The 24,774-nt window shown below is 39.7% G+C and overlaps 1 protein-coding gene across 1 annotated transcript in view; it reads right to left on the reverse strand.

The window, feature by feature from the left end:
* Positions 1-24,774, reverse strand: part of LOC127638005 (kinesin-like protein KIF15-A) — a 171,737-nt gene that overhangs the window by 42,037 nt on the left and 104,926 nt on the right. Inside the window, 6 exon segments of the mRNA XM_052119362.1 lie at positions 5,863-5,968; positions 6,687-6,815; positions 17,808-17,981; positions 18,152-18,293; positions 18,374-18,515; positions 18,907-19,090. Coding sequence (XP_051975322.1) covers positions 5,863-5,968; positions 6,687-6,815; positions 17,808-17,981; positions 18,152-18,293; positions 18,374-18,515; positions 18,907-19,090 — 877 coding nt within the window.

The raw sequence follows: 24,774 nt of genomic DNA on the forward strand, positions 1-24,774 counted from the left end.
TTTAAGAGTAAACAATGATTGAATTTTCATTTGTGGGTGAACTATCCCTTTAAGACTCAAATTGTTTAATCCTAGAGGCTTAGCCTTACCTGTTGCACACTTTAAAAACAGGATTAGATTTTGAGCCAGAATATTTTAAACTATAGTAAGGTTAGCGCAAAACACTTTGAAAGCAGAAAGAAAAGTCCAATAAAATAGCCCACCTTCAAAGGTTCAAAAATGCTTGTGATTTATTCCAGTTATCCTTGTCTGATTTAAAAAAAAAACTATAACTAGGGATGTCCCGATACCTTTTTTCAGAGAACAAGTTTTTTTGGTACTACTCGATATGTAACCTTTGTTTTTGTTACCATAGTCAACGGTTTTATTTAAATTGTGTCATCAATAATTTAATTCATTAAAACATATTCAAATGAAAATAGAACAATACTTTTTTTTTTTTTACAGAACCTCACAGCACAATACAAATACAATGGAGTTCTTTTTGTTAAATAAAGTGCTGTGTAACAGAGCATCACAGAAGTGCAATATTGTTTATATATAATTACTACTGATTGTATCCATTAGTTTTATTATCATTCTTCCTCCATAAAGCCTCTATGGAAGCCCATAGAACCGTACATAGGAAAATTATGAAATTTGGCAGGCATGAATGCCCTCAATGCCACATTTGGGGTAACTAGGACACACTCTATAAAGCATTGGACTGTGGCTCAAAAGGTTGTGAGTTTGAGTCCAACAATTTTTTTTTTTTTAAATGTGTACTTCTATTGACCTCGGAGTCTTCAATTTGTGCTTAAAACAATATAGGCCATCCTTCAATGCATAATTCATGCTTCAATTTAAAACTTCTCTGAAATAGTATTTTCTCAGAATGTCTCTTTAACATCAGTCAGACTTGTCGACTGTGTGGCACATTGGTTAGTGCTCTGGACTACAATTCCAAAGAATGTAAGTTTCAACTCCACAAAAGGACTGTTTAAAAATTGTACTTCGAATGACCTTTGAGTCTTCATGTTTTGCTTCCTATAATGTCAGCCTTACTTCACTGTGTTATTCCAGCTTTTTAAAATGTACCAAAAATATTTTCTACGAAGCAGACTGTGGTGACTACTGTGCTTAGGTGTGCTGATTCACAGCTTGGTATTTTCCTTTGATGGCTGTTTACATTGTGGCAGTGTGGTGCAGTGGATTGTGTGCTGAATTGTGGAATGGAAAGGCATTGGTTCAATCACATCGTGGGGAGACATGTGAGGTAGTGTGGAATTACTTTGTCATATACAAGCAATCTTTTGTGATTACCATGATGCAATGCTTGCTGTTTCGGTGCTTGTACCCATAATTGCTGCTTGCAGCTATTTTTATTATTATTTTTATAGAGATTCTTAAAGTTGAAGTAAGAATAAATCAGTATAAATTTAGTATAAATTCACTCTACTACTACTACTACCACTACTACTACTACTACTAGTAGTAGTAGTAGTAGTAGTATTACAGTGAATACTATATAACTAAACAGTAGTGATATATTTGTCATATACTTATTTGCATTTAAAATAAGCTTTTATTTGGTGAAAGCTTTTATTTTGGAGCGAAGCCCTTTTAGTTACTGTTTTTGATGATAGCTTCTCACCTCCGGAAAAGCAGTTCACTACGTGGCCTAATGTGACTCGTAAAAGGCTGTTAAATAAATATTAGAGGTGGGCATAGATTAATTTTTTTAATCTAGATTAATCTAGATTAATCTTGGAATTAATCTAGATTAATCTAGATTAAAATGGTTCATTTGAATTTTGCCGGAGGCATGCAGAATATGTGTGCTACCCACTAAAAGTAAGTCCTTGAGAACGGGTTTCTCAAGCCAGGTGGTGCATTAGACCAGGGGCTCATCTCTTGTTTCCAAAATGCATCACAAACTGCTTGAGAAAGCTGTTCTACTATGATAATTGGTGATGAAAATAAATCATGCTCAATCAGATGTACTTGTTTACTAACTTTTTATTCAGTTAAACATGAATTTTGAACTGTAGGCCTATATAAGAGGTCGTGATGAACTGTTTTACAGTCAGTAGCTTTGTGTCAATCAGTCCAAGCTCTATTTCTCCTTCTTCCACCAGTCACTCAGGCAGACCAGCTTGTTCACATTTTCTGATGACAAACGAGATCTCCTCTTCTGCACAATATGGCCTGCTAAAGAAAAAAGTCTCTCGCATGGGACAGTTGTGGCAGGAGTCCCCAAGTATTTACGGGCAATGTGGGCCATCTTACCATAGACAGCACTGTGCTCCGACCACCACTTCAGTGGGCACTGATCTAGACTGGCACTGGGCTCTACCTTGTATCTCTCCACAGTATTGTTTTCTGGTGTCTCCTCATCTGATTCTGAGTCTGATCCCATCAGTAGCAGGGCTGTTTTCTTCTTGGGTGGCTCAGGGTTCTCCTCCCCGAGTGGCTGCAAAGCAGGTTCTTCTCCCTTCACCAACTCACTTAGCTTTGCCCACACTCCCTCCCTCTCTGCTCTGGGCAAGCACTTGAGTTCCTTAAATCGTGGATCTAGAGCAGTCGCCACCTTTGATGAATAAAAAATTATAATTATTGATTGATGAATATTTCACTTTCCAAATCCAACCTCCATATTTCTTCATGACTCATCTATTCATTGACCGATCTACTGGCTTAACAGTCTATAATGGTCAAACAATGCAGTTATCTTCTGGTCAGTCTGACATACCTTAAGCCATTCCAGGTTTATTTTCTCACTCCGCTGGTTGAGGTCCTTGGTGAAGGCAGCCTTGAATCGCACAATATAGGCAGGATCATCATCTGAGATCTTCATCGCGTGCTGGAGGTGGCACAGGGCAGGTAGAACCACAGAGCAGGATACATATTTATCCCCACCAAGGAGCTCAGTGATGTACCTACACACACAGTCAGACAGACAGACAGACAGACAGACAGACAGACACACACACACACACAGACAAACACACACACAGAGAGACAAACAGACAGACAGACACACACACACACACACACACACACACACACACACACACACACACACACACACACACACACACAGAAACAGAGCAATAAATAATTAATGACTGATTAATTTAACTCAGATTACACATGTTTTAAGTTCTTAATCACATTACATTTAAGGGCACGTGTTTCTTAAATACACAGTGACATTTAAAATAACTTGTATGCCAATTTATGAACACGCTATCTTTGTAGACCATACCTGCATGGCTCCAGCAGTTTCTCTAGCTTTGCCAACTTCTCATATTCAGCATTTGTTGGGAGGGCCAGATTGTGCTTCTGCTGAGACAGCGTTGTGTGCAGTGCGTCTTTGTTGCGCATCACGCGCTTGATCATCTCAAGGATGGAATTCCACCGTGTTGGAACATCTTGCACGAGTTGCTCCTGAACTTGTCCAAGGGAGGCTTGCTGGACATTCAGCTCGTCTGAGTTGGCCGGACTATGTTTGAAATGTCCGACCACTTTACGGCACTTGGCCAGTGCACCATCAAAACCACCTTCTCGAAGTGACATTACAATAGCTCTCTGTACAACATGCTAACACAGGGCAAATGCTCGAATGGCAGTATCCTCCCTGCTGCCACCATATTAGGAGCGCTGTCTGTTCCAATAGTGCTGATTTTATCAGCTATCCCCACTGATTAGCTGACGTCGAGAAACTGCCTGGCACACGCTTCTGCAAAGTGACGCGTCTCTGTTTTGATCACACCTAACGGACAGACAAAGTAGATCAGAATAAGTTCACTACTAGTAAACAACTAGCAATCATCAAGAAGCAAACATAATGTGGTGGTAATTCGTGATGTCGTGGTAATTAATAGACTAAATTAAATGATGTAATTTAAAATTACATAACGTAGCCTACCTAAAGCGAAGGAATGAAGTTCCCAGCTGGCATCGATGATGTCTACAGTAACGCCGAGGTAGTTATCGTTGTTGACAGATGTCCAATGGTCCCCAGTCAGTGCTACAGACCTCGCCTCTATCATCTTCTCATCTTTTGCGGCTTTCTCTGTGGCGTGCTGGTCATGTATTCTCCTCATGATAGTTCGCCTCGCAGGTAGTTTGTAAGATGGGTCACCTGTGGTCGCCTGGAGAACAAGCTCGAGCCCATCATCTTCAACCACGCAGATGGGCCGGCAGCTGGTGGCAATCCACTGAGCGAGGAGATTAGTTAGCTTGGCTGATAGAGCTGTGCTGACGGGCTTGCCTCGGTTGCACTCAAACAAAGTAGTTTGACGAGGACTCTTCTCCGGCGCTACATCAGTGCTTGGCCCGGCATCAACCGCATTAGCTAAGGGATGCTTTGCGTTTAGGTGGTACTTGAGACTGGAAGAACTCCTACAGTAAACTAATTCCGCATCGCAGAAGGTGCAAACAACCTTAGTTTTGTCGAGGTTTCCATTGGGAAGCTTCTTAAAAATAAATTTTCCTGAAGCAAACCCGGCGCTTCCTGGCTGCATCCATGTTAGCACGTTTGATGTGGTAATTTCACAGTAGGCATACACACACACACAGATTCGAAGACTCGTTCTCGCCCCTACAGTGCAATTCAGCTAGGTATACATCCGCGCTAAAATATCAAGTGAAAGTCATCATAGCTTGCGTAGTATAGACCCAGCTCCCAACCCAACTTTGAGAATAGATTAACGGCGATATTTTTTTTATCGCCCGATAAGAGTCTCACGTTAACGCAGCACGTTAACGCCGATAACGGCCCACCACTAATAAATATATAGTCTGTATGTGCCATGCGCCATAAAGTGAATTAGCACTCTACTACAAATGCTCATGATGATGTTTTCTCTGTATGAGACAAGCAGCTCTAAAAGTTATGAGCAGCTGATGTCCGCACAACACTGGCTCCACACATTCACTTAGAAGTGCGCAGCACATGCAAACTATATACAGTATTTATCTCCTTAAATCGCAGCCTCTGTGGTTTAAAATAATTACACTAGAACATAATGTGATTTTAATTTGTGTGCTGAATGTCTCTAGCATTACATTTGTACGTCAGAAGTAATTGGTTTTTGGTATCGGAGCACTTTTACGAGCACGAGTACAACTACACGAGAGAGGTATTAGATCAGATTCCGATACCAGTATTGTTATCGGGAACTCCCTAACTATAACCATATGAATCATTAATTACTTCTAAAAAGAGAAAGTCCAAGTGATTTTCATTTATATCATATTCTGTTCTGTCTCATGTTTGAAAAGGAAGCATGAGACAGGTGCTTTGTACCCTTTTTGCCCCCTAGGCCAAAGAGCTACGTACCTATATTTCATATTGTGTGTGCTCTTACACAGTTTAAATTTTAGGAGAAAAGTTACACAGGCCCTGAGGTGTTGTACCGATGAGCTGCTGTGTATCTGTTTGTTTTGTTTCAGCTGAAAGTGGCCTATGACCCGGATGGATCTTAATGAAATTCACATTGAAAAAACAAAGAGCTCCTATTTCTTTCTATATCACTTTCTATCGGTCCATTTGTCTATATCTAATGTGATTACAGGAATTGTTGAAGCAATGGGAGACAGATGATTGAAGGATGGAATCCTACTGGAACGTATTGTGTTTTGAATGGCAAAATTAGATTCAGGAGAAATTCAGTTCCAGATTAACATGTATTGTGATGATATGTATCATATCGTGGCCTGTGTATCAGGATGCATATCGTGATGCTGTTGGTGATACCCAGCCATAGTAATTTCTCCTCACAATATTCTACTAAACGCAATACAGAATTTGAAATGACACTGTGGGGGGAGTTTAAATCTGCAGCTACCAGAAATGCTTTAAAACATAAGACTCACTCTCCATCTCTCTCTGGTCGTCTTCCAGCTGCTGTTCCAGTGTTCTGAGTCTCTCTTTAAGGCACTCCTGTTCCTCCAGCAGAGAGCGCCGCTCAGCACCAAATGTCTGCAGTTACAAAGCATCATCAAATACCCAACAATGAGCAAACTCCTGCATACAGGAACTAGGGGCTATACAAAAGAAATATCTTAAGTCCTGACTTATGTGTTTACCAACCATAACAATTAGGTGTGCCTAATACAGTGGCTTAAGTCTGAAATGGATTCCAGAAAGGCTAACATCATGTACAGCAGTAAATGTTTTTTTTTTTGTTTTTTTCACGCCCCCCTTAAACTAGAAAAACCCTTTGGGGCCCACCACAAACTTTAAAGGAGCACTCAGTAATTTTTTGTTCACGTTGTCGAAGACTTATACAGACACCTGGTGGCTTTGATGCAGCATCATTCAAACTCAATAGTTTTCAATTACTGATGCCATTGTAGAAATTTACTAACCACAGCCAGCCAGAATTAATTAAATCCTTCAGTGTCCAATAACAGGTTACTGAGATTAAGAGTGTAGTATATGGCTGATCATGTGATCATTATATGTAGAATAAAACAGCATTTATAAGGTTACTGATATGACTTAAGTCTGGATCTCATGTGAGTAGTCGTGATTTTAGATAAGCTATGTATTAAAACTAATGAATTTCTTTAGAAGTAAAACTTTTTAAATGAGAAAACAAATTCTGAGTTCAACTTTAAGAATCTCTGATGTACAGCACCTTAAACATAGAAAGTTTCTTTCATTTTGCACCAGATTATCAAAAATATTCAAACACCTCCTCTGTGCAAATGGATTGCTTCATTGCAATGGTAAGCTGTTCTTCCAGCTTGCTGATTTGCTGAAGCAGTTTTCTGTTTGTGGCTTCTTCGTCATCTAACTGGCCCTGAACATGAAGGGCCTGTTCCTAAAGCCAGACAAAAAAACAAGATGAATTTAGACAATCGTAAATTAAAAACAATAATAAAAAGTCGGGCTGTCGATTAACATGTTAAATCAGTGTGATTCATTCTATAAAAATAATGACTTTAAAAAATGTATGCAATTAATCATGTCCCTGGACCATAATAAGGAATATTCACTCCATATAAGCAATTCAAGTATTGAGTACCACCTGTTTTCTCCAGGGGGCAGTAAGCGAAAACACACACAGAGAACAAATCATACTTAAGGCCTCAATATACTTCAAGAGAAGCTTATTCATTCTTCTTCTTCAAAAGACAAAAGAATGATGATAGGCTTACTTTGGGCAGATGTGTAAATGGCTTTAGCTGCAGATGGCACATGAGTGCATGGGCACTTGAGATTATTTACGTAGATTTGATATCTATTGTAGGCTAATTAAACAATACACACAACAAAAAATAAATAAATAAATGTCTTTGAAAATATCTCTACATAAATGATCGTACAGATGTAGGTACATTTGCACCAGCTCACTAATAACTCTACACACCGGTGTGTTCTTGTTGACTGATTTTGACTGACTGAACAAAATAAAGAGAATGACCTGTCGGCATCAAGGAAGGTGGAGCTTCAGGCCACACATACTGATGATGTGGACCAATGGCAGTAATATGGTGTTGAGCAGTCAGTTAAAAGTTTTCCTAAGCAAGCTGTTAGGAACCACCGAAACAAAATGCAAAAACACTGTTTTTTTGGCCAGATTTTGTTCTAAATTACATCACACCCGTTCGTTCTTCTATTTCTTATGAAGTATATTTCAGCCTTTACTGAGAGCAGACAGCACAAGATGAGAACAAGTTCTTGCATAAAAACACAGCTTGATGGAGAGCAAATCCACAGCCAGAGACCTCAAGACATGTTTTTCTAAGTTACACACTTTAACTTGACACAGTGACCTAAAAACTGTAATGCAGAGAGATTGATAAATTCAGTTGCAAAATGGATTGCTATGGACTGTAGGCCAATGATAAGCTTATTTTCAATAATATGGAAATAAACTATATATTGCATTCTAAAGACACTTTATGTACTGTATTTTTTAATGCGTCACTTGTGCGCATAAATAATGTAATGCAGTTTAATAATCTGTATTGTTTTTTCTTATATACAGTGCATCCGGAAAGTATTCACAACACTTCACTTTTTCCACATTTTGTTATGTTACAGCCTTATTCCAAAAATTGATTAAATTCATTACTTTCCTCAACATTCTACAAACAATACCCCATAATGACAACATGAAAGAAGTTTGTTTGAAATCTTTGCAAATTTATAAAAAAAAAAAATTAAAAAAAAATCACATGTACATAAGTATTCACAGCCTTTGCTCAATTGAAGCAACTTTGCCACCAATTACAGCTTCAAGTCTTTTTGTGTATGATGCTACAAGTTTGACACACCTATTTTTGGGCAGTTTCTCCCATTCTTCTTTGCAGGACCTCTCAAGCTCCATCAGGTTGGATGGGGAGAGTCAGTGCACAGCCATTTTCAGATCTCTCCAGAGATGTTCAATCGGGTTCAAGTCTGGGCTCTGGCTGGGCCACTCAAGGACATTCACAGAGTTGTCCCTTAGCCAATTCTTTGTTATCTTGGCTGTGTGCTTAGGGTCGTTGTCCTGTTGGAAGATGAAAATTTGCCCCAGTCTGAGGTACAGAGCGCTCTGCAGCAGCTTTTCATCAAGGATGTCTCTGTACATTGCTGCATTCATCTTTCTCTCGATCCTGACTAGTCTCCCACTTCCTGCTGCTGAAAAAAATCCCCACAGCATGATGCTGCCACCACCATGCTTCACTTTAGGGATGGTATTGGCCAGGTAATGAGCGGTGCCTGGTTTCCTCCAGACATGACGCTTGCCATTGGGGCCAAATCATCAGACCAGAGAATTTTGCTTCTCATGGTCTGAGAGTCCTTCAGGTGCCTTTTGGCAAACTCCAGGTGGGCATTCATGTGCCTTTTACTGAGGAGTGGCTTCCGTCTGGCCGCTCTACCATACAGGCCTGATTGGTGGAGTGCTGCAGAGATGGTTGTTCTTCTGGAAGGTTCTCCTCTCTCCACAGATAAATGCTGGAGCTCTGTCAGAGTGACCATCGGGTTCTTGGTCACCTCCCTGACCAAGACCCTTACCCCCTGATTGCTCAGTTTGGCCGGGCGGCCAGCTCTAGGAAGATTCCTGGTGGTTCCAAACTTCTTCCATTTATGGATAATGGGGGCCACTGTGCTCATTGGGACCTTCAATGCTGCAGACATTTTTCTCTACCCTTCCCCAGATCTGTGCCTCGATACAATCCTGTCTCGGATGTCCACAGACAATTCCTTCGACTTCATGGCTTGGTTTGTTCTCTGACATGCACTGTTAACTGTGAGACCTTATATAGACAGGTGTGTGTGCCTTTCAAAATCATGTCCAATCAACTGAATTTACCACAGGTGGATCAAGTTGTAGAAACATATCATGGAGGATCAGTGGAAACAGGATGCACCTGAGCTCAATTTTGAGTGTCATGGCAAAGGCTGGGAATACTTATGTACTTTTTTATTTTTAATACATTTTCAAAGATTTCAAACAAACTTCGTTGTCATTATGGGGTATTGTTTGTAGAATTTTGAGGAAAATAATGAATTTAATCCATTTTGGAATAAGGCTGTAACATAAAATGTGGAAAAATGGAATCACTGTGAATACTTTCCGGATGCATGCATGCATGCATGTATGTATGTATGTATGTATGTATGTGTATATATATATATATATATATATATATATATATATATATATATATATATATATATATATATATATATATATATATATATTATAAAAAATTATGTAATCATTATATATTTAACTTTTGTTATTTGAGAGGTTTCTCAGCAAATAATTATGTATGCGATTAATTGGCTTGCCATGTAATTTATTAGACAAAAAATTAAGCGATTGACAGCCCAAAGAAAAAGACAGTCTCCATAATATGTACTTCAAGAATTTGTGAATGCCTAGACATGTCAAATTAACTAGCTTTGTTGGATGATATATATTCCCAGAAATAATTGCATTTTAAGACCATTTCATGCCACTGATATAATGATAATATAATAGCATAATAATGCAAGTACACCCTTTCAAAGAGCAATGAACTTTACATTTTTAAGAATACTCAGACATTGGAATCGGAATGTCAAAGAAAGTTATAGTCAGGAAGGCCCCTCTTCATCACCAACTACAGTTTTGTTTGCAGCTTCGAAATCTGGATGGAACGGCTATGTTTCAGATGAGCTTTTAGATTACAGGGCTTGACATTAAGCATTGTGATGTGATTGGTCATTCACTTGTCAGAGTAAAAACAGTTACTTGTCCAGAAAGAGAAATTCCGTTTTTTTTTTGGGATGTTGTGTTTTCTAAAATTAGCAGCAAAATATGACTGTTTAATGTAATGCATTAACATTCTAACGAATCCAGAGATAGCACCTTGTTTATTTAATACTGTATGTGGGTCATTGACAAATAACATAACTGTGAACTTTTATCAAGATTGAAGATTTATCAACATGTGAAAATTAATCCCCACAACATGTCTCTCTTGAAACATGTCTTACAAAAACATTTGGCATGTCCCAGCAGGATATCAAATGTCAGGTGGAACAACCCACCAAAAAAAAAAAAAATCATAATTTCCATGAGTATCTGTTCAAATTACTTTTACCTCAACAAATTATTTTTTTTATAATTTAATCATAAAATATAATAATAAACAATGCAATCAGGTGTAAGGAAAATGAGATACCATTTACTGGATTGTTGTACAACCTGACATTTTAGTTATAAAATAAAAGAAACTTGTTTTTTGAATGTGTTCAACATGTTTGAAATGTTCAAAACCACATAAAACAAACATATAATAATATTATTACAGTTCTAAGATTTTTTTTTTTTTATGTAGATTTTCCCATTTTAATTATGGAGAACCTTATTTTTTGAATGACCCATGTATTTTTAAAAACAGATCATATATTTTCATTTTATGTATATTGTTAATATTCTAGTGACATGCCAAAAATATTACCATTTTATTTTTATGTTTGTATATTATTACATAATAAATTGACGATCCACATGGCAGAGAATAACTGTATCGGTCAGAAAGAGCAGTAACAGGTCTTTAAACGTTTCTGTTCATCGTGTAGCAGGTAGCATTACAAAAAGCATTTTTGCCATTTCTGCAGTTCTTGTCAAAGGTGTTGTATTATGACTTATGACTGAGGCTGCAAACCTGGATCGATCCGACATTACACGCTTGTAACGTTGACAGCTTTGTTCTTTATAAATAGGTGCGATAGTTTTATCGCTTTGCTCTCTTAACACAGGCGCTGTACAATGACATTCACAAGTCAAAAAATGCATTCACTTCGCACGCTCACACCATTTCAAAAAACGCTGCGTTTTTTGAGAGAGAGAGAGAGAGAGAGAGAGAGAGAGAGAGAGAGAGAGAGAGAGAGTGAGAGAGAGGGAGGGAGAAGGATGTGCAAAAGTGGAATTCCTGTATTTGCTCAGATTCCGTGCAGAATTTCAGGCACTGTAGATTATTTTCAACAGCAGGAAGCTTTTTTTTGTTAAGTGATACAGGCATATGCTAAATCACAAATAAACCCTGTATTTGTTTTATTATCATTATTAAGGTTTCAATCATGCAACTTGTCCAAATACACCAAGTGTATTTGGACTTATTCTTCCAAACTTTCTGGCTGGAATTATGCAGTCGACGGGAAAAACATCTATTAGACTCAAGTACTGTCACTAAAGATATAATCACTTCTTCAAGAATGCAACTCTTCAGGTCAATCCGATATGTATTACAGGTCACTTGCCAAAGTTAAACAAGTTAAGCAATTATCAGTAAAGCAAAATTACCCACCACTGCCAAAAAGTATCCACATTTGGCAGGTGGTGGGTGTTAATTTCACAATGCATGTGCTTCAAATGAATGATCAGCAGGAAACTTAAACGTTAGTTACACATGTAACTGTGGTTTTGTGAATTCTGGATGACCGCCAGAGGCAGTATTAAACACTACTGAATTATTGCAGCGCCAGCCAGATAGGCCGAGAGAATATACCAACAAAGTCACATAGTGACGTATGCTGAGCCCTGGGGGTTATAAACCACAGCCGCACAGCACTCTGCCTCGGTAAGACTTTCTCGCGCATTCCGAGTGACCAAGAACTCTGGCGGTCATCCGGAATTCACAGAACCACAGTTACATGTGTAACTAACGTTCTGTTTCATTCCTACTGACTGCCAGAGGCAGTATTAAACACTCCTGGATGACCCATATCAACATAGTCATGAGGAATGCCACTGACCTGTTGAAAAATTAAGGCCGCTCCTGAAGAACCATTACCATAGCAGAAAAAATAACTGGTCTGACTGTCTAAATTGAGCAGTAGTGTCCACATAACACTTCAAGGCACGAACAGGACACAAAAGTTGAGCACTTGAATCAGACCCTGAAGAAGTCTGGAAAGAGGCCAGTTCAATGTGCTGGTTAATGAACTGAGGAAGAAGGACTTTTGGAAGGAAAGAAGGATTGGGTCGTAGGACCACCCCTGAGTCATCCGGCAACCAACGCAAGCACAATTCGCTAACAGACAGTGCGTGCAACTCGCGGACTCGTTTCGCAGAAGCAATAGCCAACACAAAGGCAGTCTTCAAGGTTAAACATTTCACGTCAATGCTTTGCAAGGGCTTAAACTGGGATGAGCAAAGGAATGCAAGCACAAGTGTCAAATCCCACACGGGAAAGTGAGGATTCCGAGCAGGCTTAAGACGGCGTGCACCCTTCAGAAAACTGCAGACAAGACTGTGAGATCCAAGAGAAGATCCACCAATTGGAACATGATATGAAGAAATAGCAGCAACATACACTTTCAACGTGGAAGCCGCTTTGCCCTCCTCCAGTAAATGTTGAAGAAAACTTAAGATGCTCGGAATGTCACATGTTGCAGGATCGAGCCCTTGCTTCTCACACCATGCAGAAAAAAGCCTCCAACGGCCAGCATAGATCTGTCGTGTGGAAAAAGCCCTAGCATTGGAGATTGTGTGAATAACCGCAGGATCACAATCTTCCAGAGAAGGATTTAACCCAATGGCCAGACACAAAGCTGCAGGCGAGCTGGATCTGGGTGCCAGACGCTGGCCTCCAGTTGGGAGAGGAGGTCCTTCCGGGGAGGAAGCTTCCATTGATTGCCTGACAGATGTCTTAGCAACAAAGGAAACCATGGTCTGGCTGGCCATCGTGGTGCCACGAATAGTACTCTGTGCTTGCACAGGGAGATCCTGTGTAACGCCTCCTATAACAGAGGGATAGGTGGGAACGCATATAGTAGGCAGTTCGGCCATTCGTGAGACAGTGCATCCTGGCCCAAGGGGCTGGACACTTCTGTCCTTGCGAACCATAGACGACAGTGAGTGGTCATCTCCGAAGCAAAAAGATCCACCTCTGCTCTTCCAAATCGAAGCCAGATGAAGTCTCCATTCTCCTAGATGTACCCAATCCCTGGAAAGAGCATCCGCTGTCTGGTTGCATGCTCCTGAAATATGAGCTGCGTAAGCTGTAGAGACCTGCAGGATTTCGTGCTGCCCTGGTGGTTTAGATGGAACACTGTTGAGGTATTGTCGGACCGAACGAGAACATGGCGGCCTGCCAGGACTGGCATGAAATACTTTAAAGCTATGAACACTGCAGGTAGTTCCAGAAGGTTGATATGTTCTGTGGTCTGGGTTGGTGTCCAGCGCCCGCAAATACCCCTCTGGTTCCATGTTGCCCCCCAACCTGTGAGGGAAGCATCGGTCGTGACCAAATCCCGTCGAGAGGGAACAACACCCAGGGGCACTCCTGTCTTCAACAACTCCACCTGCCTCCACCACCTCAACACCCGTAAGCAACGGTGAGAATTTACAATCAGTCAATGGCGATGTTTGGTGGGATCTAGTTGCAAACTGTTGTTCCACAACTGAAGTGGTCTGAGGTGGAGTAAACCTAGGGGAATCACCACTGTAGCAGCAGTTAACATCCCTATTAGTCGTAGGACTACCTGGTACTGTAAAGAGACACCCAGGCGAAAGCGAAAAAAGAGTTGTAGAACGTTCGTCACAAGTTCTTGAGACAAGGAGGCAGACATTAGGCGGGAATTCAGGGTCATTCCTATGAATGTAGTGGTCTGTGTTGGATTCAGACAGCTCTTTTTCTCGTTCACAGAAAAACCCAACTTCTGCACATGTCTCAAAAGTAGTCTGGAGTCTTTCACAGTCTGCTGTTTTGTGGGGGCACAAAGAAGCCAGTCGTCCAGATAAGGCATAATGCGCATACCTCTCATCCAGAGAGGAGACAGAGCTGTGGTCACACACCTTGTGAAGACACGAGGAGCAAGGGAAAGACCGAAAGGTAGAACCTTGAACTGGTAGGCTTGATTCAGGAAACTGAAACGCAGAAACTTTCTGTGATGAACAGCAATTGGGATGCGAAAGTATGCATCTTTCAGGTCGACACTTACAAACCAATCGTCTGCTGCCACAGACCGAAGAACGTCAGCTGTGCGCAGCATTCGAAAAGGAAGGACCTTCAGGAACAAATTCAGATGCCTCAAATCAAGAATTGGGCGGAAACCATGTTGAATAGAACCCCTCTTCCTGAACTAGTGGATTAACTTTTTCTATGGCTCCCTTCTGTAACAGTGAATGAATTTCCAGAGAGAGGAAAAGAGGGTAAAGCTGTCTGAGGCCACTGCCCCCATTCGTGCAGCTTAATTTACATCAAAAGAAAAGACGTGTCACTTCAGCGGTAAAGAAAGTTAGACAATTTTAAATCATCATATCTCACACACACACACACGTTGAGACCACTGCACTCCATCTAGAAATTTGTGTGTTTTTAAACACCTGCATGTGCATCCTTTATGCTTCAATATGAAATTAAGGTAAGACAGGATACTTGCAAAAAACTATATCACTAAATGATTTTTTTTAAAGGAGCAGTATATTCTGAGGGAAATATCGCATGACTTGATTTTATTCATCTGGATTAGGCTGCATTATGAAATCTATGCTATTATTTAGTGCTGTGAATTAGTAATCGTACGGTTTTATGTGATTTGAATGATATAAATATGTACAGTACATACATTTTTTTTGGGGGTAGTTCATTAGACACATACTTGTAACACAGATTTATACCAGTAAAAATAGGTATGCGTGCCATTAAATTAGTGGACATGCTGTAATTAAAAGTTCTTGAAAATCTTCTGCCATTTCCAGTGGACTCTTTATAGTAATAGTATAAAATGGGAAGATTCAATTCATATCAAGCAAGAGAAACTTAAGTGTACATTGCCAATGAATTATTAGACACTATAAAAACAGATATAAAGCAAACTGTTCAATTTGCTGAAGTTTAAAATCTCAAACTATTATTTCCTCTAGCTGCTGCTCTGTAGTGCACATGTTGTGTCACTCTCGCCTAGTTTTGCTTTTGACACTGGTTCAGAAGAAAGGGAGAGAGCATTTTCAGGTGATGCGAATAGATAAGGCAGCTTGCCCCTTTCTATGGATGCTGCATTAATGGACTATGGGGGGCCGATATGACCAAATTTCTATATCATGTTGCAAGTAATTTTATTTCACCGTAACAGTATATATCACTATATAGTTTTCCCCCCCTTTTGGAAAATCAATAAAAAAATGTAATTAAAATATCCAAGTGATAAGGTGGGCAAAAAGCAAAATATGATACATCTGTCATGTCCATTGCAATGAAAAAGACTTTCTAAATGAATAAACAATTATAAAAAACATTTATCCGTTTTATTTGCTATGCATCGCTTTTCAATCAGAGTACAAAAATTATATATATTAAAAAAGTAAATAAAAATGGAGCAAACCCCTCCTCAGGTATTTGTTTTGAATTTAGCTTGGCTGGACACTACAAAGATTTTTGACAACTATATAACCTACTAGACATAAATGCATGGTTGACTAAGGTGTCATTTATTTAATAATTCCTAAGGGAATTGACTCTCCGTGTTTGTGGATGAAAAGATGCGGGTAGAAAAAGCTTGACGTGTCATCCAGTGGCGCCTGCAGCTGTACACACTATGCGTACAATGAGGGCTCCAACTCACCTGAGAAATATCTACTCTCAGAATATTTCATCAATCAAAGTGTGTCCCGTATTTCTGTTGGCTGTTTAAAAGAACTAGCAATGGCCAGTTTTTTTAGTCGGTTCTTTTCAGTGAATTGGCCAAACGAGCTTGCAAAACAGTCCAAATCAATTCGTGATTCAGTAGAATTCGTTCAGAGCGCTCTCTCACTGAATCCTTTTTCTCACACAGTAAAACAGTATTGGGATATTTATGAATACAGCGCTGGATTCAGTGTAAATTTACCTACTGTCAGCTGAAACAAAAGGCTGTATTTTTGAGAGGTAACTTTGAAAAACGGAAACACTCGCTCTGTTAATCGTAGATTAATTTTCACTAGATTTATGTCTTTTGACAACTGCCTCACGCTTCACTGGTTTTAGTGTCTCTCACGGGAACGCTGCATTTTTAGATGCTATGTCAAGTTAAAAAGACTTTCAACTTATAAAAACGAGTCTTAAGACTCCTGCATTCTGCTCTAGCACAAGAAGAAATGCTTTTAGCAAATAGTTACATGAATGCTACTCTTACTCTAGAAAAAAATAAAGCTTCTCTCAAAGTCACCAGAATTGAATGGTTGGGTGTTGTTTTTGCAAAACAATTCTCTAGGGGGAGCATGTCCCAGACCCCCCTAAATACACCCCCCAGTTGTCTTGGGCACATTTCTGTGCTTACCTTCAAATTAAATCCTGCAGGCACCCATGGCATCATCAACAATATAGAGCAACGGGGCTTTTAGCAGAGGGTCCATAGAGCTCTTCAGCTTGTAGTCCAAAAACCTGGAAGAGAATTCGCCATGGTTTCTGGATTTTCTGGGGTTTTTGAATTAACGAGAAAACTAAGGTTTGTGGTACACATTACTTGACGAAACTAGGATGTTTTGTTCTACAACATAAATTACACACAGTCATACCTCAAACGTGAATTTTAAAGCCGTAATGAATTACATACTTTTTTTTTTTTTTTAAATGCTTGCGGCTTCAAAATTCATGTTTGAGGTATGACTGTGTGTAATTTATGTGGTAGAACAAAACGTCCACGTATCGTCAACTAATGTGTATATTACACATAAGTTCAAAAACCCCATTATAAAAACCCATTGGAAAATCCAGAGGGAACCCATGGCGAATTAGACTTCTGGGTTTGCCTACAAATTGACGTCACGGCTGAACAGCTGTATTACACATAACGGAGAACGCAGCATTTTATTAACAAGCTCTTCCTCATTTGCTCTCGGAATGTAAAGTGATTTGAATCTGAGGCGCGCTCTCTCTCCCCCCACGCATGCACGTCAGAAGGAGTGCTTTCATCCATGAACTTGAGAAAATATCCCCTTTAAATGCAAAAAATACATGTCTTCTCCTGAGTTTGACTTGATTTGGAGTCGTCCCGAGTCTGTGTTCTTTTTTTCCATGTTTGTCTCTCGCTATCAGTCTCGCATGCAGCCAGGAGGAGCGTCACGCACACAGAAATGTACATAGCCTACTGTATAGAAAAATCTCTACCGTTTTTATTCCGTCCCCATAATATACATCACCATACCGCCCAGCCCTAGTTAAATCAGCAGAATTTTTTTTTCAGAGTTGAAGTTATTACACTTCGATCAAATGTTTCTTTAAAATAGCATGCACTTATGAAGCCTGCACAGTAAGACCAGGAATGTCTATTAAAGTGAAAATGTCCATTTTGAGTTCATGTAAGATAACAGACAAAAAAAAAAATGTTTTGTATCCATCCTAAGCACCTGCATTTGCTTGAGCTCTTCAGTGAGGGCTTCACAGGCCAGCTCATTCATCTCAGGGGGAGGTTGTTCATTCTGGATGTCATCAACATCGATTTGTCCATTCAGATGGTCTGGGCTGGACAGCGGCACCAGCCGATTCCTCAGGTTATAGGATTTAGTAGGCGTGGTCAAAATCTGAGGAGCAACAGCAGTTATTAAAATAAGAGATGTAAAGCAGGTGAACCGTTGTCTTGTGAACCTCAAATACAGAACTTGGGTCATTTATCCCAAATTCATTCAAAACAAAAACTATAAGGGATGTTTAAACTCCAGGATTTCAGAGGTGAAACTCTCCTGTTATTTACCTTGATTGTGTCAGCGTGAATCTTGTTAAGTTGAGACTTTTCCTGTTTGCTGTGGGCTTTAGTGGCCTTCAGGATCTTCTCCAGATGTTTGTTAGACTTCTCGAGATAGCGTTTCTCAGATTCCAGCTCCTCCAGCTGTTTTCTGAGGAATAATAATGTACAAGTCACTGAAGACTTCGTCTTTAACAAGCATTTGTGAAGAGTCAAGTGTATGTAACATACTTGTTGACCTCCTTAAACTCCTCAAACGCCTGAACTGTTGCGGTGAGCTCTGACTGTTTCTGCAGCAGCTGAAACTTCATTCTCTCCATGGAAACAGATGACAATGTCTCCATGGTGACAGGTGTGGAATATGTAGGTGGAGCTATAAATACAGCATTTGGAGGAAGATATTTTACAGTTAATACTAATTTAAACCCCAATTAGTGTTTCATATTTAGAATGGCAGAGTGGGGAAAACCATAAAATACTGTCAAGATACCAAAACAAGTCAATAACAAAACCAGTAAAAAAAAACCACAATGATTTTTATTATCAATTTCAATACCACAACGAAAATTGCTATGCAATTAATCATACTGTTTTACTGCAGCATGCATCTCAAAATACATGTTCTGTGATCACTTGTTAACAGACTTCTAATGGGATGCTCTCTGGTCTTTTTTACAACTGGTTTTTAAATATTTAGGCATCCCTAAATATCCTCCAGCTGGCAGACATGCAAGTTCTTAGTTCGCATGTTCTGAATCCCTCACCAGTGTTCTCGTCTGTTGTCTGAGCATCTAACAGCTGCAGGAAGGTTTCCTCCAGAGCAGTAAATGTCTGCAACTCTACCTCACCAGCAGATCTGACCGATTCCAGATAACGTAGTGCTCTAATCTCCTCCCGCAGGCCGCAGTTCTCGGCTGCGTAACGCATAATTCGGGGGTGGTGCTCCACCTGGTGAAACAATTTAAATAAAAGACACACTTGTACAGTTGTCTAGCTACTAGGAATCTCAAAAATGCTCGTACTACCAAAAGGGGGGGGGGGGTGTACTTAGCCACTGCTACGATTACAATTCTAAAAGACAGCTCTCATGTTGAACAAGGTGTTAAAACTACAAACTAGTAAATTATTGTCCAAGCTTTACTGCCAATACAAGAGTTACTTTGTAGGGTGTTCAGACTCAAGTCCTCTTTAAAAGATCGTTGTTTATTATTATTAATGTAATATACAATAGTACTATATTTCTATATGGTCTCAAGCCTTTATTTTGACAGGTTGTTTTTTCTCTGATTAGATTAGGACCACAAAGCTGTTGTCAGCTCAAACACTGAGAAATGCTCTCATTACCTCCTCGCTCCACACAATCCCAGTGCCATGGGGTTACTTTAGATTGTTTTAGAAACTTGTTATGGCCAAACATATTTGGAATTATGCAAATGTGCAACTGAAGTAAATCTGGAGTATAGTTAAAGTAAAAACTTTAACTATAAAGGCGCTTACACACTAGGGAAAGCTCCGACGGAGCATTTGACGCATGGGACCATGAAAGTTAAATGTTAAGCTGGCTCTGCACTAGCTGATTTTTCCAATGATTTTCAGGTGTTAGCTTCATTAACAATCACTGGCCAGGCAGAGGGAGACAGAGCACCCATTAGTACCTCTCAGCGGGACCGTTGGGACTCCCTGCTGAGTTAATGGGATCAAGCACTGAAAGACACATCTTTTTTTGTTTGAAAAAAAAATAATTCAGTCATGTCAGAAGAACTGACCAGCTGATATGAACTTCTTTTTTTTTTTATCACACTCAACTGCATATTACAAACGCTGATTAAAATCCATAGTGATTATGTCATTCTGCAGAAATAATGCAAAAGCAACTAATGACGGATAAAAAATAATATTTACAGACATTTACAGTTTTGGTGCATTTTAAAATATAACCTTGAAAAAGTCAACTGAACCATGAAGAAAATGCAACATTGTAACTATTTTATCCCATTTCAGAACATTAAAGCAAGTTACAGCTCTGAAAACGCCCAAAATAACTCTTTTGCAATTGTAATTTTACTCATGTTTTTATTTTGTCAGAGATAGATTGCGGTGAGTCGTGTGTTTGTGTCACCCCTCCACCATTTTTAATCGGCAAGTGTGTCATACCTCTGTAAAATGGCAGGCAAAACTGCTAAAAATACATAGATTTGCCCCTTGAAGGTCTCTGCGTTGTTCTGTCTTTTCTGAGCACTGAAGTAAAGCAATTATTGTTAATAATTTGCACTTTACAAATTCATCCCGTTATTAATTTTATCTGACTCCAATTTTATATTAATCTGACTCCAATTTTAAGTTGACCTCTGATTTAGATTAAAGCTCTAAATTCTTTCTGATTATTCTTTTATTTTAATCATTTAAGTTATTGATTACTCTGAATCCTCTTCTATTCATTTACCTTTTGATCAGTTTCTAATGAGATTCAAACTGATAGTCTTTAAGTGGCTTCCTCCTACATTAAAGCTTCAGTTATGATAGAAATGATTCTTAAAATGGGATTCTCCTGCTCGGTTCCTCCAGAGCGGTTTCTCCTATTTTAAAGACCCAGTATTGATATAAATGATTTCAGAGGAATACAGAATAAATCAAAAAGTAACAATTTATTTGCCAGGTAGGATTTAAAACACAAGTTAAAGAAGCAAGTCAAAGAACATACCTGGCAGTTGAGAAAAGTACATGTAATTGCAAAGCATGGGAAATCTGAATGCAGATTCCTATTATTACAGTTACACACATTGAGGTGTGGGATCATCTGACTACAGAGAACCTTGAGCTCTGGGCCAGCCTTCCTTAAATATCCAGACAGAATACACATTGTGTACCAAATGGTATTATCCTTTGTTCAATGAGAATTTGGGGGTGAAAGGGTTCTTGGCTTCCTGGTGTTAAACCTTCAAGGAGGGGATAGGCCTCCAGAATTATTCAGTATTTGGCATAGACCTTATAACTTTGTTGTCATTAAGTTTTATAAAGCTGGGGACAAAACACTATACCAGACGCACCGAGACATTTTAAATGATACCAAACATGTTACAAAAGTTACATTATTTGTATACATCAGATATGGTACATACAGATCTTAGGTGAGTTTGGGGTGATTCTGGGCTTAAAGGGAATGGATGAGGAGGAGGAGAGGGAAGAGAATGGGACAGATGTGGAAGGGCGACAATGAGGTTTGATTTTTCAGTCTTCGCTCAGTGGGGTGTGGTGCCACAGGAAGCATTTGCTATTTGCCTTTGAATGCAAACACATTGGCACCCCGCCTTACAGTCCGCTCTCTGGCCAAGTGGGAAACTCAATAGTTTCTGCGTGGTCACTATTAGGCGTTCAAGGTGCCAAGTCCATTTTGTCACTTTGTATGCATCTGCAGAATACCTAGTCCCACCAGATACATGTAGCAGGTGGATAATTGGGTTTGTCCCTGTGTGTCTGTTTGAGGTTAGCACATGTGTTCAGTTCATCGAATCCATCAAGGCTTTTTTTTGGCTTGTTCAGTGGACATGTCATTCCATCATGGAGCTTCTGGTGGTACCTTCCCTTTGATGATGATCTGACTCTTAGAAGAACTCTGCCACCTCCAGTGGTGGTCTTCTGGGCCAACCTCAATTAGGTGAAGGAGTTCTCACTGGTAATGCATAAGCACCTGAACAGCATCTTAAATGACCATATAAAGACTGTACATTTATGAGTTTAGTGTCGTTAGGAGAAAAGGTTATAAGGTGTTACATGTACAAACAACATAATGGTGAGTTTCATGACAGCAAGTGCGACTGGTATATTGTTTCTCAGTACCCTTCAAGGTCATATACCCAATAATGTGATCCCATTTGATGATCTGATCATTCACTATTCCACCAATAGCGTGTACAGTAGTGGAATTTGGAAATACTTGGTCTGGATGGATTAAAGGAAAGGTGACAAAAAACCCAAGGCAACCAGTACATTCATCACCAATATTCATTATTGCCATGGATATTTGGTCTGAATAAATTACAGGAAACATACCACAGAGTCAGTATAACTAGTATCTTCTCCAGTGGTATGCGTCATTTTGCATATAGTAATAATAATTATTCTATGAGTGTAGAATCACAGGTATAGATATATATATAATAATCACAGTGCTAATTCAAAATTATCCAATGTGATTGATTTGCTGGCTAAGTCAAAATCGATGATACATGTCTATATTCAAAGTGAGTTGTGGATTGATTGAAGTGTCTGCACAATTTTTTATTTAATTTGATGCAGGCAGAAATGTAGAAATTTGGGTGGCAAGTTTGTTTGCAATTTGTAATTAAATCATCGATGTGTGACTGTAGCCATGCAAATGTCCCATGCATATTACAGTATTTCAAATAAGTTGTTGGGAAGTTGTAAATAGTGCCTGTTTTATGGAAACAGGTTTGTAATGTCCTATATGTGAGAGCTATGTGTATGTGAGAGGCAGGCCAGATCTTCAGTGGATTAGTACTTTCAGAATCTAGGCCATTATTTTGTTCCATGATGTGTAGTGATAAAAGTGTGTGTTCTATGTTTAGGAGATGGGTGGAATCTATTCTAGAACAATTTGGTGTTGCAAAATTGTGGTTCCAGGGCTAAACCGGGAGGCCATATAGCTATTTTTGTTTGTGTAGTGCTGTGAGGTGTGAAAGGCCTCTTTGAGTATTTCCACACCCATCTCCATCATGCCAAATTGTTGTCCTGTCTTGAAGCAGGGGGATCAGAAACCTTTTTGCATCTGTCCCTCACGAGATTGTAACCTGAAATAGACAGAGAAAACAGTTAATGTTGAACCTTTAATTAATTTGCATTTAGACATGTGGTTCTTTCTTTATTTTCCTCTGATGGTCAAAGCCAAACTGTTACGGACAGCGTTTAGTCTCATACTGCATGGTCTGTGTCATCAGGGGAAATAAGCATTTTGCTTTACAAAAACATATACCATTGTAATGTCTAATGCAAATTTAATTTCAGAGATCAAATTAGACTGAGCATCTTTGGTGATATTTTAGTGTAGTTTTGAAGTGTGTAGCACCTTAAGCTGCAGTTCATCTTTTTGGTGATGTGTTTTCTGCTTAGCATTTTTTAAGGATGCTATTCACATGTTTGATCATTTATGATCTATGATCTCTGTGGTCTGTCAGGTTTGTAAGGGTTAGAATTTTGCACACACATTTTTCATTACTTGCCCAGTGAAATGGGTTCCTTGATCAGACTCGATTTAGATGGGCGCAACCCCAAGTGGAATGATTTGGTTGGCCATCACCCGTGCCACAGTGTTTGCAGTGTTATTGCGGGTGATAATTGCTTCCAAACACTTGAGAATATATCAATGATCACCAGGCAATAACGATATCCCCCTTTGGCACTGGGGAGTGTACCAATGAAATCCAACTGTAAGGATTCCCAGGGTCCCTTGGATGGGTCTGACCTGCGTAGATTAGGGCTTCCGGGTTTACCCTGATTCACTGTTTCACAAACTATGCATGTACTACACCACCTGTCGACATCAGAAGTCATTCCTGACCACCAAAATGGTGTTTGTATCAATTGCTGTGTTTTAACAGCAGATATATGGGCATATTCATGGTACAGTTTGATTATGGGTTTTTTAAGAACTTTTGGAACCACATATTTCCCATCTCTGAGTATTATGTCTTCTGCGACAGTGACTAACTGATCCTGCTGTAAGTGCGGTGCAATCTCCCCAAGCTGACCACAAATCTTTCTGATATTGTTTCAGGTCGATGCGGGTGATTTGGGCCGCACTCACAGCAGGGGCAGGTAGTATGTCTGGTTGCCACTCATCTCCTTTCGTGGCTGTGATTTTGGCTAATTTATCAGCAATGTTGTTGTTTTGCTTGCGTTCGTTGGGGTTCCTGTTTATGTGTGTGGCAATGATGTTGTCAACCACATAGTCAGCTACTCTGTCTGCACCCAGTAGGGGGCCGAGTGTATCTTCCACAGTTGTGTGGAAGATTGCAGGGCTGTTGTGAGGGCCTTTTGGCATCTTTTCCCAAGTATACCAAGTTTGATTTACAGTAAAGGCTAATTTCCACTGGTCGTCACGCTTAACCTTGATAGACCAGAAGCCATTCTTGATGTCTAAGATTGTAAACCAAGAGGCTTTTGTTGAAATTTGTGATAATAGGGTAGAAGGATTTGCCACTATTGCAGTCGCTTTAGGCAGGACTTGATTCAGACGCTGATAGTCTATACAAAGTTGCCATTTTCCGTTTGATTTTGGTACTGGAAGACCCGGAGAGTTGGCAGATGAACTGGACTGTCGAACTACACCTCTTTTTCAAGCTGTTGGACTCTCTCACGAACAGCAGCCTCCGCCTCTGGCTTAATGTGGTATTGCTCTTGTGGGGGAGGTGGCTCCCCCTCAATGCATACTTCAAAATCAATGAGGCCACGGGCGTGTTCGTGATTGGCCCAAACATTGCTATATTTATCCATTAGCAGTTGCATGGGGTCCGTTCTGGAAATGGACATAATGCTTTCCTTGTCTCGTGAAAAAAATGTTTTCATGGCTTTATTTGTTCAGCAGTTCGATTTGTTTTTCAAGGCAGCGAACAAAA

Source organism: Xyrauchen texanus, chromosome 46, assembly GCF_025860055.1.
Source record: "Xyrauchen texanus isolate HMW12.3.18 chromosome 46, RBS_HiC_50CHRs, whole genome shotgun sequence".
Taxonomy (NCBI): Eukaryota; Metazoa; Chordata; class Actinopteri; order Cypriniformes; family Catostomidae; genus Xyrauchen; species Xyrauchen texanus.